Source organism: Hypanus sabinus, chromosome 9, assembly GCF_030144855.1.
Source record: "Hypanus sabinus isolate sHypSab1 chromosome 9, sHypSab1.hap1, whole genome shotgun sequence".
Taxonomy (NCBI): Eukaryota; Metazoa; Chordata; class Chondrichthyes; order Myliobatiformes; family Dasyatidae; genus Hypanus; species Hypanus sabinus.
In genome coordinates, this window is record NC_082714.1 from 135,414,061 (window position 1) to 135,431,825 (window position 17,765).

General features: G+C 39.5%; 1 protein-coding gene across 1 annotated transcript in view; it reads left to right on the forward strand.

Annotated features, from left to right (window-relative positions):
- LOC132398925 (phosphoprotein associated with glycosphingolipid-enriched microdomains 1) overlaps nucleotides 1-17,765 on the forward strand; it is an 87,515-nt gene that overhangs the window by 41,198 nt on the left and 28,552 nt on the right. The window contains exons 2-6 of the mRNA XM_059978761.1: nucleotides 1,462-1,632; nucleotides 5,985-6,036; nucleotides 8,205-8,292; nucleotides 10,572-11,086; nucleotides 12,308-12,451. Coding sequence (XP_059834744.1) covers nucleotides 1,487-1,632; nucleotides 5,985-6,036; nucleotides 8,205-8,292; nucleotides 10,572-11,086; nucleotides 12,308-12,451 — 945 coding nt within the window. The 5' untranslated portion in view covers nucleotides 1,462-1,486. The remainder of the gene's footprint in view (nucleotides 1-1,461; nucleotides 1,633-5,984; nucleotides 6,037-8,204; nucleotides 8,293-10,571; nucleotides 11,087-12,307; nucleotides 12,452-17,765) is intronic.

A 17,765-nucleotide genomic window follows, 5' to 3' on the forward strand; every position in this document is an offset into this window, starting at 1 on the left:
ACAATTTACATAGCATTTCCATTGTATTAGGTGTTATAAGTTCTGTAATCTAGAGATGATTAGAAGTTTTACTCATTGTTTGATCGTTATTCGCCTCGTGTCTCGTTCGTTCGCTGTTTGTGTTGTGAGCGAGAGAAACACGTACAGTTTTTTTCTTGTCAATATTCCCTGAACAAGACAGTGTAACAACTATTTACATAGCAATTACTTTGTATATTTATTATAAGTAATCTAGAGATGATTTAATGTATACAGGAGGATGTGCGTAGGTTATATGCAAATACTATGCCATTTTATATGAGGGACTTGAGCATCCGCATTTTTTTAGTATCCGCGAGGGGTCCTGGAACCAATCCCTTGTGGATAAGGAGGGCCGACTGCATCCTGCCATCATGTATGACTTACCAAAATGAACCACCTCGCACTTATATCTGGAATGAACTCCATCTGCCAGTTCTTAACCCAATTTTGCATCCTATTGATGTCCTGCTGTAACCTCTGACAGCCCTCTACACTATCCACAATACCATGTCATCAGCAAATGTACTTTAAATTGAATTGAATTGAACACCTTGGCTTCAATGTGAGAATGGTCTTACATAAGAATAGACATATTTCTCATACTGGAAGCACAACAGAGACCACCAGACTGGTTCCTGGGATGGAAGGTTTGTTGTTCAATGAGAGTCTAGGTTGACTAGGTCTGTATTCAATAGAGTTTAGAAGAACGAAAGGAGTCCTCTTTGAAAGCTGCAGAATTTTATCAGGGCTTGACAAAGTGGATGCATCTCCTGCATAGAATATCTCTAATCAGTGGTCTTAGACTCTGGCTGTGGGTTAAGCCATTTCGAATTGAGATGAGGAAAACTTTCTTAAAGAGAGTGTATTCCTCTGGAATGCTGAAACCAAGTCACTGAATATACTTAAGAAGGTGCTAGATGGATTTCTAGATGCAGAAGGCATGAAGAGCTATATATATATACCAGGAAATATGGTATTGTGATAAAGAATCAGTCACGATCTGTTGAAAGACGGAAGAGCCTCTAAGGGGTAAATACCCCTGTTTATGCGAATGGGCAGACTGTGCTGTAAAGAGAAATCTGAGGATGGATTTCATCACATTTCAAGAGCTGTTCTTGTTGCCTGCCTGAGTGAACTGAAGACTGCAAGCTTCCCTCCAACCTCCCCGTCGCTTTTTGAGAAGGCAGCTAAGGCACCCTTTATGTTAATATTTTTCAAAGGGGGAGCTGCAACTGGTGGGAGTACGACTGAAATGGTATTGATTATCAAAACACATCTTCTGACTCAACACTATAAAGCAAAATAAATGTTAACAGAGATGTAGTAAAAGATGCTGCCTAGCATTTCAAAATGTACTTGTGATTCAAATATCAGTAAAATATGTAACAGCGATAAATTGGGCTTTTTGATAGTCTTTGATTATTTGATTCTGCTCCACAGTCGAGAGTGCGACTAACAGAAGATTATGGCTCCTCTCTATCTGCAATTGTTCAAGAAGACAGGACTCACACAGGAGAGTCATCCTTCATTGGCTCTCTACGGTTTACTGGTGTCTGGAGGCGCCCTGCTTTTCCTGGTGCTGCTCTCATTCCTCTGTACTTCCTGCCCAAGGTGAGCTGCAATGGATAATTTCTGTTTCTGCTGAAAATGTGCTTAATTTCATGTAAACTCCTTTCCCCTTGCCAATGTCCCTGCCTGCTAGTGTGTGAAGAAATGCATTAACGTGGTTCTACCCAGCACCGGTGAACAAACACGTGGCCAACTTTCTCCGGATGTTGTGTGTAAACAGGAGTGTTTATTGCTACTTGTGCTAATATGCCAGGTTTAAGAGATTAAGGGCTGCCTATACACAGAAACTGTGTTTAAGTTGAAGCAACTGGTATGAGGTTGGTCACTGCAGAGTAAGTATTGGTCAGGCAGGAACTTGCTTCTCCTGATTCCCTCTGAAGTATACCAGACCTGGGACGATTATGCAGCGTTTCTCTCAGTTGCTTTAGAAAGATGCACGCATTTGCAAAGAAGTCCTGAAGAGCCATATTATGCTGAAGGTGTCACATTCATCTGGTATATGATCATCTGTGGCAGAGTCTCTGCACCACTTCCCTTCCAGTTCAGTTTCTGCAGACTCATTCTGCAGAGAAAAAAACAATTAACAGCTTGTGACGTTCAAAAACCATATGAACATGTCCTAAAAACATTCCGATTGATGAATGGCATCCCCAGCATTAGAAAAAGAGATGAATAAGCTCCTGGCGAAGACACAGTCATTTGTCTAAAGTATTGCATGAATTTTTTTTAAGTGCTGGAAATATGAAATAAAAACAGAAAATGCTAGAAACAATCAACAGGTTAGACAGTCTATGTGGAAAAGGGTTTCCACAAAGCATACCATATCTAGCTAACCATATTTATGCCCTATTAAACACAGTTGTCTATAGCTTCTACCCTAACCTCCAATGTCCATCGAAGGTAGAGAAGCCCAGTGACTTTAAATTCATTGGTGTTATCATATCAGAGGATACGATATATTTTTTAAATTTCATTGAGAATCAGTGCAGAATGGCCCTTTGAGCCCCATTGCACAGCAACCCCAATTTAATCACAGGACAATTTGCAATGGCCAATTAACCTACTAACTGGTACATCTTTGGACTGTGGGAGGAAATCAGAGCAGTCGAAGGAAACCTACGCAGTTGCGGAGAGAACGTACAAGCTCCTTAAAGGCAGCGGCGGGAATTGTACCCGGGTTGTTTGTGGTGTAGAGCTTTGTGCTATCCACTACACCACCGTGTCCTGGGACCAGCATGTAAGTGCCTTTACAAAGAAGGCACAACAGCACTTCTGCTTTCTTAGAAGCGACAGACTTCTATAGATGCACAGTGGAGAGCATCGTAACAGGTTGCATCACAGCCTGAGATGGAAATACCAATGCCCAAGGATGGAAACCCATACAGAGAGAGGTGGATACAGCCCAGTCCTTACAGCCAAAGCCTTCTCAACCATTGAGCACATTTATGAGGAGCACTGTCACAAGAAAGCAGTGACTATCATCAAGGACTCCATCCTCCCACCCCCGCCATCTAGGCCATGCCTTCTCCTCAATGCTGCAGTCAGGTAGGAGGTATAGAATTCTTAGGTCCCACACCATCAGGCTCAGGAACAATTACAATCATCTAGTTCCCCAACTAGTGTAGATAACTTCACTCATTACCACTCTAAGCTGATTCCACAACTCACAGGTGACTTCTTTATCACATTGGCTGTTAGCCAGATTTTTATTTATATATAGATTTTCACAAATTCTAATTCTTCATTTTTCCTGTAAGTGCCTGCAAGAAAATGAATCTCAGGTTAGTATATGGTGACGTATATACACTTCGATAATAAATATACTTTGACTCAGTGGAGGAACAAGTAGCCAACATGATTTGGAATAGGAAGTGCTATGCAAATAACCTGCCCCTGGAACTGTAAAACAAAGCTGCTGACACTAATGGGATAAGTAACTGAAGAATTATAGAATTTTCAGTTTCCTATAAGCCAGAAACTTTTTCAGATTAAAACTGAGTGACTTTGCAACAGTCTTTGTTTGCAAGAGTTTTCTACATCTGAGCAATGCAGTCTTCTTGTTAGATGCGAGATTGGTTAAATTCTAGTTAAAGGCAACCGAAACTCAGAGAGCTGAAAATGGTAATGGATATTGCAGAGTAGTATTACACTTTCTGTTCAATATTAGAAGTGCAGTCTATTAGTCATATTTACCTCAAAGTTAATTTAACTCACCTAATACTTCAATAATAAAATGTAAAAGACTCTGGCACTTTATTTACTTTTATAGTATTCAGATTAATTAAGACTCCTAGAGCTAAATGTTGAGTAAATAAATAGTAGAAACCATAATGTGAAGTAATTTTCCAAAAGTAAAAAATGGAAGAAAACTTACTGAAGGTTTTTAAATCTTTGTCTTGTCGTACTGTAATTCCTGCAGTTTTAAGTTTTATACAGTACTTACAACCGAAGGTCATTTGGGCCAACTGGTCCATGTTAGCACCAGAGGAACAATCCCATAAAGATATGTTCCGCCTCTGTATTTTCCTGTACCCTTGTAAATTACATCACCAACTCCCTTACACACCCAACACCCCATCTACCATTTAACTTTAGTAGGAACTTTATTCTGGAGAAAAGTAACTTTGGATAGTGAGAGAAATTAAGAGCACCCAGAGGAAACTCATGCAGCGACAGGGTGAACTAGCAAGCTGCAGACAGACATTTTCCCAGTTCCGGATGAACCCAGGTCCCCAGAGCTGCTAATTAGTCGGTATAAATTGTCCCTTGTGTAGAAGGGAGAATCTGGGGGAAGGTTGATGACAGTGTGGTGAAAATAGGTTTTGTGGGAAATTAGTGGGGAGTGCATTGCTCTGTGACTCAGCTAGGACTCAGTCGACTAAAATATTTTATTCTATGTTGTTAACAAATATGCAAAAGACAAATGTGACACAGGAAATGTTTTCAACCACAATGGTATATGTGTATGCAGCATTAATTAGCTTAAAAATTTAAATTCGAAGATGTTTATGGGACTAATAATTTGATGTCTCAAATAGCATGTTCCAAGTCATGCCCTTACAGATGTGCCAATGTGCTTTCAGTTTCATCCTCAGTAAGGATGAGTGATTGTCAAGTAAGTCAGTATAAGCCACAGTCATATGTTGATATTGGCAATTTTGGAAATAGAAAACTAGCCAACATATTCAAGATGCACAGAAGAAGAGTACATCAAAGCACACTAATAGCAAAACCAGCTTGTTAAATATTTGCCATTTATCATCATTGAGGGATTTGCAGTCTAAATAGGTAAAAACTGTACTTAATTCAGCCTTCGTCTGAATGCAGTAGCCTGTACAGATTTTGTGCATTCTAATGCTTCAACAGGATGGCAAGACCTTTTGTGTATCAGCTGAAGAAAGCGGTTTTGAAATTAGGAAAATAATACGTATTTCTGTGTATCAATATTTTCCCACATTCCAACAGAAACTGCACTTTAGTTGCTCACCGTTTGTGATATGCTTCCATTATTGAGGTTTTCGGGGCTACAAGATGTTGCCCATTCTTTGCATTATCTGCTACATTGGGTTAGTTCCTTAAGCTTCCTGTTTGTTTAATAGATCTCTGTTGTGGATTAATTGGACAAATGTCAAGTTATATCAGCACCATGTCGTCATACTTTTCATCATCCCGGAATAATGGTCTGGAATTTTCAACACACTTAAGCACTTAAATGCTCGACTTTTGCAAAGCCACTCAGTAGATTCAATAGATGTAAATCTAAAACCAACATCGGGAAAAGGAGAATGTAATGCAAGTATAAGTGTATATTTTAATCAATAGGTCCCTAGAGTAAAATTCACTCTCCCAACCTCAATGTGAGCAGCTAGTCCAGTGAGGCATGCAAGGCAATATTAATAGTATTTGTCTTACACAAGGGAATTCCATTTTGCCAGGAAAACTTCTCACCTTAGAAGATTGACAAATCATCAAGTACCCCAAAAAATAACACAAAATCACATATCAACCTGCCATTTAAAGTTGGTGTCAATGGATGAGGCTCTAAGCATCCAGTCATGTTTAGCAGCCGGTCTTTGATGGAGGTGGGGGTAGCAGGGCTGAGGGTGGTGTGGAACCTGAAATCAGCAACCTTTGCCAATTCTCCATTATTTCGCTCAAATGACACCAGTTTAATTCAATGTTTTATAGGGATTAGCATCTTTTACTATGTGTGTAATTTGTCTTTTACTCAAAATATAGATGAATTTTTAGAGATGGATTTGACAATAAATGCAACTTTGTAGTCACTTTTGTAGACAAAACATTAAATATTAAAAGTAAATCTGTTATTTAAGTAGGAGTAAGGAATCGTATACATTTCAGTATAAAACAATTATTTTATGTTTATGTGGCAGAAACAATAAGGAAAAAAAAATTAAGGCTGAAGGTGTGAAGTTGGTTGGTATGGTAAGTTCTTTAACTGAATTATCATAGAAATTGTGTTTCAGTTGCTGAGCTCCTTAAGCGTTCCTTCACCTCATCATGATGCTGTTTTGTGGTATCTATATGATGTATTGCAGCAGTTCAGGAATATGTCTTTTAAAGCTTTTGCCAGTCTATGGTTCTACCAGAAAAATTGTCAAGAGCAGTAGGTGTATGGTTAAACCATCTCCTGCAGGCTCCCTTCAAAGTCCCATATCACCCTGAATTGGAAACATATTGGTATTTGATTATTATTGTTCCATGTGCCAAGATACTGTGAAAAACTTATATTGCAAGCTGTTGATACAGATCAATAATGGGGGTCCAAATCCAGCGACTCCTGCCCAAACAAAAAAAGGTGGAGTGATTTCCAGAATGACTTAACATCACCTTCTGAAAATCAATTCAAGTTGGCTAGCAAGTGTAGAATGCTATTAAAAAATAATTTGCCTGTGAATCTGTCACTGTGATGCATCGCCACCTTGTGGCAAAGATAATACATTCAAGGAACACATTTGAAATCAAATTGCTAAAACCTGCAGGCGCTGGATGGACATCTATAATAAAAAAAAAACAGAGAATAGAAATATTCAGCAGAGGTGGAAAGAGAAATGGCCTTTAATCACATCTGTGATTAAAGGTCATTTCTCTTTCCATCTATAGATCAAGATGATGTACCTGACCCTTAATAATCATCTTGTGCTCTTCCAAAAGCATCCTCTGCCAGCACAATGAGTTGGTCTCTCTGTATTGATGGGATCCAGAATGACAGCAATAATTGTCCATCAGGTGATTTATAATAGCTTTCATCAAATGCCAAAACCCAGGGTGATTAAATGCTGCTTATTTTAAAATTCATTGTCATTTCCTTTATTGTCACTTTTTTCCTTTATTGTCACTTTTTTTCACTCTTATGGGTCTTTTTGTATTCTGTATTTTTCGCTCAATCTTTCTCATTTTTAGTGTGCAGGAGAGAGGGATTTTGTGGGCCTGTTCCATTTTAGTTTTTTTTTCTGTGGGGGGGGGAGTAGGGGTTTTGGGAGTTGATGATCATGTTACCGTTCTTTGCTTCGTTTTGTGGCTATCTGGAGAAGAACAATTTCAGAGTTGCATACTTTGATAATGAATGAACCTTTGAGGTCACTGTCCAGTAATTTCCAAGGTAAACTATTAACTGGCCTCATCTATAGAAAAGAGTAAACAGTTGACGTTTTGGGCAGAGACCTTTCATCAGGCCCTAAACGTCCACTGTTTACTCTTTTCCATCGAAGCTGCCTGGCCAGCTGAATTCCACCAGTATTCTGTGCGGGTTGCTCGGATTTCCAGCAATGGCAGATTTTCTCTTGTTTAAGCTGTTCACTGTTATGCTCTGCAAAGGCCATCGATTACATTCAAAGATGTTAGCAGCAGCAATCAGTGGAACTTGCAACTTCCCACATCAATCAGAATTTTACTGAAGTAGAACTACTTGAAATGTGAGAACAGATTAATGTCAGATGATTTTCTAAATAGTAAAGACACACAAACAGCATGTTGATTTCTCTTTTGGTAGCGTTGGTTGAATGATAAATGTCGGCTAAATATGTGGAGTAATCTTGTCTCTCGTCAGTCTGTGTGTTGCGATCCAAAACGTTCAGCCGAGCTTAATATTCCATAAGGAGTACAGCACTCAACTCAGTGCTGCCCTCAGACTGCAGCCCAGAACTAATATCCAGTTGCCCACTGGGATTCCAGCTGATCACTTTCTGATGTGAAGGTGAAAGAGGTACCAGCTGGTTCAGGCTGACGGCCTGAGGTATTACATTCTGCCATCACGAGATCATCAGGCTAATACCCCCGACTACTTCTGATTACATTTTCTTTATTGTCTGGACAATGGGTCACTGATCACTGGACCTTAAATAGTTACTGCATTTGGAGGCGTGATCTCTGATCCCTACTCTAAAAACATCCCTGGATTGTTTTGATGGATGACAAAATGGGTCGCATGTAAGCCCTGATAAACTGCTTGTTGGGTTATAATTTACTTTATATGGTTAAATGTTTTTAGCGGATTTTAATATCACATTTTAAATGAACTGAACTATTAAGGACAATATGTTACACAATAATTAGACCAAATGTACTATTTACTGTCATGATATTGTGTTTAGTCTGCAGGCTACATCCCCCAACTTCGACCAGTTAGCACACCTGAAACAGGAGCACATGATCCCAACAGAATGCACTGCAATGGTGAAGGTAAGTAATCGACTAAGCAATGCTATTGTATACTTTATAAACTGCATTTTACCAGAAAGCCACAAAGAGGAAGAGGTGACGCAGATGATTTAAAAATGAACATTTAACAAATGTAGTTCTTGAGCCTTGCAAGCAAACAAAACAGAGTATTACGTATTGTTTAATCTGTAAGACTATTTCAAGTTAAAACAACTCAGCAGAGACAATGGCTCACAGTAAATAATGAGTTCAGGATAGGTTAGAAAGCTGTGCTTCAAAATGTTTACAATCTGGCATGACTTTCAGGGTGGGTAAAGAGTTTAATCATTGTGGCACAAGGCCTGTAGGTTTCATTGAAGGAATGAGTGAGGAGGACCAACAATCTCTGTCACCTGTAGTTCACTCTGTTTGGGAAGTGTGCTGATAACAAAGCCAAGTGTGGATGCAGTGAATACACTTGTGTATTTCATTGCTGCATTACTGCTCCTTTATTCAGCCTCATTTATGCTCCTTTCAGCTGAATAGAGCCACTGCCAAAGAATTTGTTAGGAAAAAGCTTTCTGGTTTTAGCAGGTAGTAGGGAAATTATTGGAAGGAGTACTAAGAGATGGGATCTACAAGTATTTGGATAGACAGGGACTTATCAGGGAGAGCCGACAGGGCTTTGTGCATGGTAGGTCATGTTTAACAAATCTATTAGAGTTTTTCGAGGAGGTTACAAGGCAAGTGGATGAAGGGAAGGCAGTGGCTGTTGTCTACATGGACTTCAGTAAGGCCTTTGACAAGGTCCCACATAGGAGGTTATTTAGGAAGATTCAGTCGCTAGGTATACATGGTGAGGTAGTAAATTGGATTAGACATTGGCTCAATGGGAGAAGTCAGAGAGTGGTAGTGGAGGATTGCTTCTCTGAGTGGAGGCCTGTGACTAGTGGTGTGCCACAGTGATCAGTGTTGGGTCCATTGTTATTTGTCATCTATATCAATGATCTGGATGATAATGTGGTAAATTGGATCATCAAATTTGCTGATGATACAAAGACTGGAAGTGTAGTGGACAGTGAAGAAGGTTTTCAAAGCTTGCAGAGGGATCTGGACCAGTTGGAAAAAAGGGCTGAAAAATGGCAGATGGAGTTTAATACAGACCAGTGTGAGGTATTGCACTTTGGAAGGACAAACCAAGGTAGAACATACAAGGTAAATGGTAGGGCACTGAAGAGTGCAGTAGAACAGAGGGATCTGGGAATACAGATACAAAATTCTCTAAAAGTGGTGTCACAGGTAGATAGGGTAGTAAAGAGAGCTTTTGGTACATTGGCCTTTATAAATCAAAGTATTGAGTATAAGAGTTGGAAATGTTATGGTGAGGCCAAATTTGGAGTATTGTGTGCAGTTTTGGTCACCAAATTAAAGGAAGGATATTAATAGGGTTGAAAGAGTGCAGAGAAGGTTTACAAGGATGTTGCCAGGACTTGAGAAACTGAGTTACAGAGAAAGGTTGAATAGGTTAGGATTTTATTCCCTGGAGCGTAGAAGAATGAGGGGAGACTTGATAGAAGTATATAAGATTATGATGGGTATAGATAGAGTGAATGCAAGCAGGCTTTTTCCACTGCGGCTAGGGGAGAGAAAAAACAGAGGACATGGGTTAAGGGTGAAGGGGGGAAAGTTTAAAGGGAACATTAGGGGGGGGCTTCTTCACACAGAGAGTAGTGGAAGTGTGGAATGAGCTGCCAGATGAAGATGGTAAACGCGGACTCACTTTTAACATTTAAGAAAAACTTGGACAGGTCATGGATGAGAGGTGTATGGAAGGGTATGGTCCAGGTGCAGGTAAAGTGAGACTAGGCAGAAAAATGGTTCGGCTCAGCCAAGAAGGGCCGAAGGGCCTGTTTCTGTGCTGTAATGTTCAGTGGTTATTGGGTACATAGCCAATGACATACAGAGAGCTTTTCCTGTCTCATGATGTGTGTTGCTCTGTCATTTTCATCAGTCACCTTTGTCCTCTTCTTCCATTCTTCCTGCACCCTTTGCCACTCCCCTATCTTTACGACCCTACATCCAAAGCCTTATGATAATGAACTCTGTGCATTGTTCTGTCTCTTCCTACATGCAAACATCTCAGACACTTTGACACCCCACAAGTTCTACACCTATGCAATGCCCAGTTATTGGAAATGTGATGTAATGATAAATCTGGCTTATTCCCCATTCCCCGCCACCCTGGAAATGACTGTATGACAAAATACACTTCAGTTTTGTATTTCTGGATAGAGTGGTTAAATTATTCACTTTTCCTGTAGGAGGTCTGAGAAGCTGGCAGGTTGACTATCTCCGACTGTCAGGAACAGAACTTTCACAGGAGGGAGAGAATCAGGACTCAAGAAACTCGTGGCTTCACCAGAGCAGAGAATTGCCCCGTGCTTCTGGAGGAAAGCAGGTACAAGATATGGACCATGTGTATTCCCAGGTTAAAGACTTCTCTTGTCAGCAGAACACTATTGAAGATTCATTGTATGAGAGTGTTGGAACAAATTATGGACAGAATCCTGGTGATCGCCGGTCTGAACCTAGATGTGGAATAGAAATTACTGTATCAACTCAAAGCCAACAAGGTTTAATGGAACCAGCTGTTTACATGGACGTACCAGAGTATGCCTCAATTCGAAGGGCAAAGAAAAGAGAAAACAGTCCAAATCTGGATGAAAAACAATCAAGGAGAAATGTAAACAATGGTTGTGTGTTTTTACCTGGAACCAGAAACTACAGAGAAGAATTAAGAATTAATGAAAATTATGAAGCTTTTACAGAAACTGAGGTATATTCTTTTTTTCTTAATTTCAAATTAATAATGTGTACTTTTCACAAATATAAAATATTGAATCTTTCTTGCCAAATGAAAGCTTCTGTCCTTTGAATGAGTGTACCAACTATAGCATGGTATCTAGTTGTTAAGTGTCGTCAGCCATACAGAACAGTCAGGATGTATTAATATCTGTGGTACCCATTTGGCGTACATAATGTAACTGACACTTGTGAATGATTCAGCATTTTCTGTCACATCCTCACTCCCATCTTTTGGTCATTTGGTAGAGACCAAAATGGGAAACATTCATCTCTCAGAACCATGACATTTAATAACCAAGAGCAACATAATACTGAGTTATCAACTAACCCTATTTCTCTGCTTTCAACATGGTTTTAATGCATTACCTTCATCATAGGCATGTCAGGTCTTGTCATGCATACTAATAGGTTTTGAAACACAAACAACCCCTCCCCCTTCCTCCATTTTGCAGCAGACCTATCCAGGGGCTGTGTTTTTTATTTCCACCACAACCATTTAATTGAGAAAATGACAACACCTGACAGAGCAATTCATAGAGCAGCAGCCTCCCTTTACAATAGATGCTTTCTCCCTTGAGCAAATAATTCCATTCCTGTCATACTTAGTTTCTTTAAGTAGGCATCATCCAGAGCAGAATGATTATTGTTCGGTTACGTCTTGTTACTATTTCTTACACGTTTGGGGAAAGCGAGGTTCTTCATCCTCCTGTTTCTGTGAAAGAGTTGCATTGCATTTCTGCAAATGCTCTAAAAGGCTTATTTAAATTGCAAATCAGAGATACAGCTCCGTAACTTCAAATCAACAAACACATACTGACATTCAGAAAGAAGAATTAATTTAGATAATGAAAATCTTGCAAGCATTCTGCTGTTGACAAAAATGTTAGGATTATTTGAAACTATAGCAAATAGATCTGTTCTTGCAGATTCATTCCACTGTTCTCCTGTTATTGCATGGCATATGTGACTTATTTGGATAAGGGCAAGTTCTTAGAATGGACCGATTGCAAACCGCTTTTTGTATTTTAAAACTCTGTATTTTGGAACCTGTTGCATTAAAACAAGCTGGTGAGGATCTTCCAAAAAAATGTCAAGTTACACAGTTTTGAACTAAAGTTTTAAAACACCCATTTTTATAGTTAAAATTGTGGTCAGATGTGGCCACACCTTTTTAATTTACTTAATTTTCCAGAATTTCAACTCTAGAATACAAGGTAGGCTGAGTCCTTTCACAGATCGTGATGCAGAAGAATCGCTGGAAGAATTTGTCGAGGGGAGAAGTGCATGTGGGAGCCTAACTGAAGAGCAGCTTTATACAAACAACATCTTTGTCCAGGTAAGTACCCAAATAACGATGAAATGAAGACTATAATCCTATTATTCTTGATTTAATTGATAACATGATCAAGCAAAGACTTGCTTTATTTGTAATTTCAATTATTTCTAAGATTATTTTCACATATTTTCTTTTATGCAGTTCTTAATTTTATTATCGTAGTTTATCACTCTGAAAATCTGTTGTTACTAATAGTTGCAAAGCAGGAAAGGGATGGTCCAATTCTCTTGCATAGAGTTATGGAACACTATAACACAAAAGCAGGCCCTTTGGCCCATCTAGTCCTTATAAAGCATTAATCTGCCTAGTCCCATTGCCCATCACACAGACCATATCCCTCCATACTCTTCCTATCCTTGTATCTATCCAAACTTCCTTTAAAAGTTGAAATTGATCCCATATCCACCATTTACACTGGCAACTCGTTCTGCACTCTGACCACACGCTGAGTGAAGAAGTTCCTCCTCATGTTCCCCTTAAACATTTCACCTATCACCCTTAACCCATGACCTCAAGTTGTAGTCTCACTCACCCTCAGTGGAAAAAGTTTGCTTGTCTTTACCCTATCTATACTGCCCATGATTTTGTATTCCTCTATCACATCTCCCTTGAATCTTCCATGTTCTGGGCAATAAAGCCCTAGCCTATTTAACCTTTCCCTGTAACTCAGGTGCTCAAGTCACTGCAACATCACTGTAAATTTTCTCGGCACTCTTTCAATTTTATTTACATCTTTCCTGTAGGTAGGTTATCAAAACTGGACACAATACTTCAAATTAGGCCTCTCCAATGTCTTATAAAATTTCAACATAACATCTCAACTCCTTTACTCAATACATTGATTTATGAAAGCCAATGTGCCAAAAGCTTCCTTTACAGCCCCATCTACCTGTAACGTCACCTTCTCCAGAACCCGAGATCTTAGGCTTCCAAATCCAAGCCGGACTCCCAGGCCAAACCCTTGGCATGCCAAACAACGGCCAGTCCTGAAGCCCCGAGAACGGGTCGCATTCCTGCAAAGACCTGAAGTCAGCATGTAACTCCATGTCAGGGTCTTCAAAGGAACCTGAAAGAGAAAAATAAAGATATTAAAGATGGAAATAGAGCTGTTTCTGAAGGTGCAAGCAAAGGAGTCGCCATTTTTACTCAGGAGATGGATACAGTGTGAAAAGAACTAAGGCAAACCAGTAGTGAGCTCATGGACGATAGTGGGATTAAAGAAAAGAAGGTGCTTGCAAATTAGAGTGGTAACTCTCCAGGGCCTGATAAGGTGTCCCTCGGCTATTGTAGAAAGCTCATGCAGAAATTGTAGTGGCCCTCGAAAAGGTACTTAAGGAGTCCTTAGCTGCGGGTGAGGTGCCAGAGGACTGGAGCAAAGCTAACATTGTTCCATTGTTCAAGAAAGGTTTTAAGTATAAGCTGGGTAATTATAGAATGACGTCAATAGCCTGACGTCAATAGAGGGTAAATTATTGGAAGGTATTCTAAGATACAGAATATATAAGTATGTGGAGAGCTAGGGCCTGATTAGTGATCATCAACATGGCTTTGTGTAATGTAGGTCATGTCTAACGAGTGTTATAGAGTATTTTTTAAAGAGGTTGCCAAGAAAGTTGATACATGAAATTTAGCAAGGTTGTTGACAAAGTTGGTCTAAAAGGATCAGACGTTTGATGTTCAGGATGAAGTAGTAAATTGAATTCAATATTGGCTCAGAGGTAGAAGCCAGGAAGTAGTAAATGGTTGCCTCTCTGTTGGAGCCTGTGATTAGTGGAGTACCGCAGGTATCCCTGCTGGTTTCAGTATTGTTTGTCATCTATATTAATGATTGGAATGATAAAGTGGTAAACTGAATAAGCAAATTTGAGGATGACATCAAGGTTGGGGAATATTGGACAGCGAAAAATGCTATTAAAGCTTACAACGGGATCTGGATCAGATGGAAAAATGGTCTGGAAAATGACAAATGGAGTATAATGCTGACAATTGTGAGGTCTGCACTTTGGAAGAACAAGCCAGCATAGTAAACTGTAGGGCATTGAGGAGTGCAGTAGAACAGAGGAATCTGGGAATACGGATCCATAGTTCCTTGAAAGTGGTGTCACAGGAGCATAAAGAGAGCTTTTGGCATATTAGCCATATATCAATTAAATATAGGAGTTGGGATGTTAATGTTGAGAAGTTGTATAAGACAGGTATATTGGGTGCAATTCTGGTCACCTGCCTATGGAAATGATATTGAAAGAGTGCAGAGAAAATTTACAAGGATGTTGCCAGGACTTGAGGACCTGAGTTATATGGAAAAGTTGAATAGGCTAAGACTTCCCTGGAGAATAGGAGAACGAAGGGAGATTTGATAGAGGTATACAAAATTATAAGGGGTATAAATAGGGTAAGTGTAAGCAGACTTTTTCCACTAAGGTTGGTTGAGGCTAGATCAAGAGTTCATGCATAAAGTGTGAAAGGTGAAATGTTTAAGGGGAACATGAGGGGCAACTTTTTCACTCTGAAGTTGTGCGAGTTTGAATGAGATGTGAATGGATGTGGCGGATGCAGTTTGAATGTAATATTTTAGAGAAGTTTAGATAAGTACGGATGGGAGGGGTATGGAGAGCATTAGTCTGGGTGGGACTAGGCAGTTTGGCATGGACTAGATGGGCTGAAAGGCCTGTTTCAGCGTTGTAGTAGTCTATGACGCTAAGGATTAACATTAAAGAATGAAAAAATGTGATTAGTTCAGTCATTCTAGGTAATGATAAAGGTCTTAAGACGGGAGGTGGGGATTATTGTGGTTTAATACAAGAATAAGGAAAGAAATCCTTCCTAAAATTTCATGTTGATATTTAAAAATAGAGGTGGGCTCTACAGGTAATTCACAAAGCATAGAAAATTATTATATTTTAAAATTATTTATGTTTTGTATTTATCTGTATAAGTAACTCAGTACATGTGACAATAATAAAACAATGCCAATTCTAGTTCTACTAGGGAAATAGAAAAGTAGGAAGGTCTTCCTTCAGTGATACAGGGCATTAGACAGACCACATCTGCAGTTGCCTTGCAGAGCACTGGTCTACTTACTTACACAGGATGATGATGCATTGGGACCAGTTCAGATAATGTTTATAGAGTCACAGAAAGATACAGAATGGAAATGTGCCCTTCAGCCCACTGAGTCCGCACCAACTATGGATACCCGTGAACGTTAGGATTTGGAGTGGACAGATTGCTCTATAAGTAAAACTTTGGATAGGCTGAGTTTATATCCCCCTGAGTACAGAAGAGTCTAATTGAAATGTAAAAGAAGGGTGGTTTAACCAGATAAATATTGGAAGTGTGTTTCCTCATTTGGAAGAATCTAAAGCCAGGTGCTATTTTTTTAAAGTAAGGGTGATCAATTGCACGGAGAAATTAGGTGTTTTTTTTTCTCTCTGTGGGTCTTTGAACCTCCTGACTTTCAAGGGCAGTGGAAACTGAATCTTTGGAATTTTAATGCAGGATTAGATACTTATCAAACAAGGAAGCAGAGTTAAGGTTAAAGTCATATCAGTCAAGATCACACTAAATAGTGGAGCAGAAGGACCTCTGTTCCCAGTTCACATGTTTGAACTCTTCTCTGTAAAGGATTTAAAAGGAGATGTGTAAAAGTGTAATCTGATCAATGGGATGGCAAAAATCATGGTAATCTGAGCTACTTTGGGACATGCAAGACTGACCTCTAATTATATGATCTATGAGATTAAAAAGTGGGAGTGTGTGAAGGTGACTTGCGTCTACAGTACATGTTGAGTCATTCCATTTTAACCAACCTGTGAGTGACAGGTGGGTATCAAACCTGTCTTCTCTTGAGATTTTATCTGCTGGTTTATTATGCCAAGGAGTTGCTAGACAATAACATGTACATGATAAGTCTAATTATAGAAGCTGGCAGGGCAAGTTTACTCTTTCAGAATAGTTACTTGATATTGTGCAGCCATATGGCATCTGGTAGAATTTCAGTAGTTTTGTACATAACTGCATTAGAGAGTTCAAATTCAAAAAATTATAAACTGAAAAAATCAATGTTATCAAATATTTAAAACCAAATTCAACCTCTACTTGTATCTAATATATTTCTCCGATAATAGGAGTTTAATAAGTTTAATAATAAAAATACGATGTTTTTTTACCCTTTTGCATTTCTTAATTTTCCTTTTCCTTATTTTTTAAATTATTAAGATGCAAGTTAATGCCCACTCCAAAATACTTTACATGACCATAATAATAATTCATCTGGTAAGATGGCATCACACTCAGACAAAATCGAAGGTGTACTTGTTTGTCCTGTACGTCATTTTATAGTTGAAGATCACTGCTGGATACTAAGTACTGCAGGAATACAACATGAGCGCATTGCTCGATAATGATGGAGTTGGACTATTGCTTTGTTATCACCTGGTGTAATTGTCTTGGGCATTTTTTTTTTGGATCACAAGACTCTGGTGGACATTGGTAACACAGAATACTGCATTCAGTTCTCTGTTTTATTGGAGAAACCAAAGATGAGGGAGCTGCATTGCCTCAGTTGTGGTGAGATCTGGGCCCACACTGCTGGGTCATCTGTTGTAGACGCCCAGGAGAAAAGAAAGCAATGCATTTTGGGAGACTCATCAGTGCTATCCTCAGTACTGCCCTCCAGTGTTTGCTTAGTAGTCAAACAAGCTGGACCAGTAAAACTTAACCATAAACCTACAGTCAGAATCAAAATCATGTTTAATATTATTGGCATATGTTATGAAATTACAGACAAGGGAAAATCTGCAGACGCTGGAAATCCAAGCAACACACAAGAAACTCAGCAGGCCAGACAACAACTACTACGCAAAAGAATACAGTTGATGTTTTGGGCCAAGGCCCTTCATCAGGACAGAGAGAAAAAAGATGATGAGTCAGAGTAAGAAGGTGGGAGAGGGGAGGGAGAAGCACAAGATGATCAGAGTAAGAAAGTTGAGGGAGGGTAGGAAGAAACACAAGGTGAAAAATCATCATAACTGGAGACTTCCTTGACTGCAGTGGCTAGCCATGACACCTTCTGTGCCTTGTTATGCCCTTCACTCTCCACAAAGCTTTGCAGCACCACCTTCTTGGCCATTGGACCTTGCAGTTGATCTCATCTGCCCAGTCCGCCAAAACTGGCTTCGCACGCTGAAGTAGGCGTATCACTACCTCACCTGGCTTAGCCCGTCTGTCGAAGTGGTGTACCAGGGTGTGGCCACTGTCACGTGCAAACAGTTACTTGGTGCCACAGGTGAGAGCTGGCTGGCAGGTGGGGACC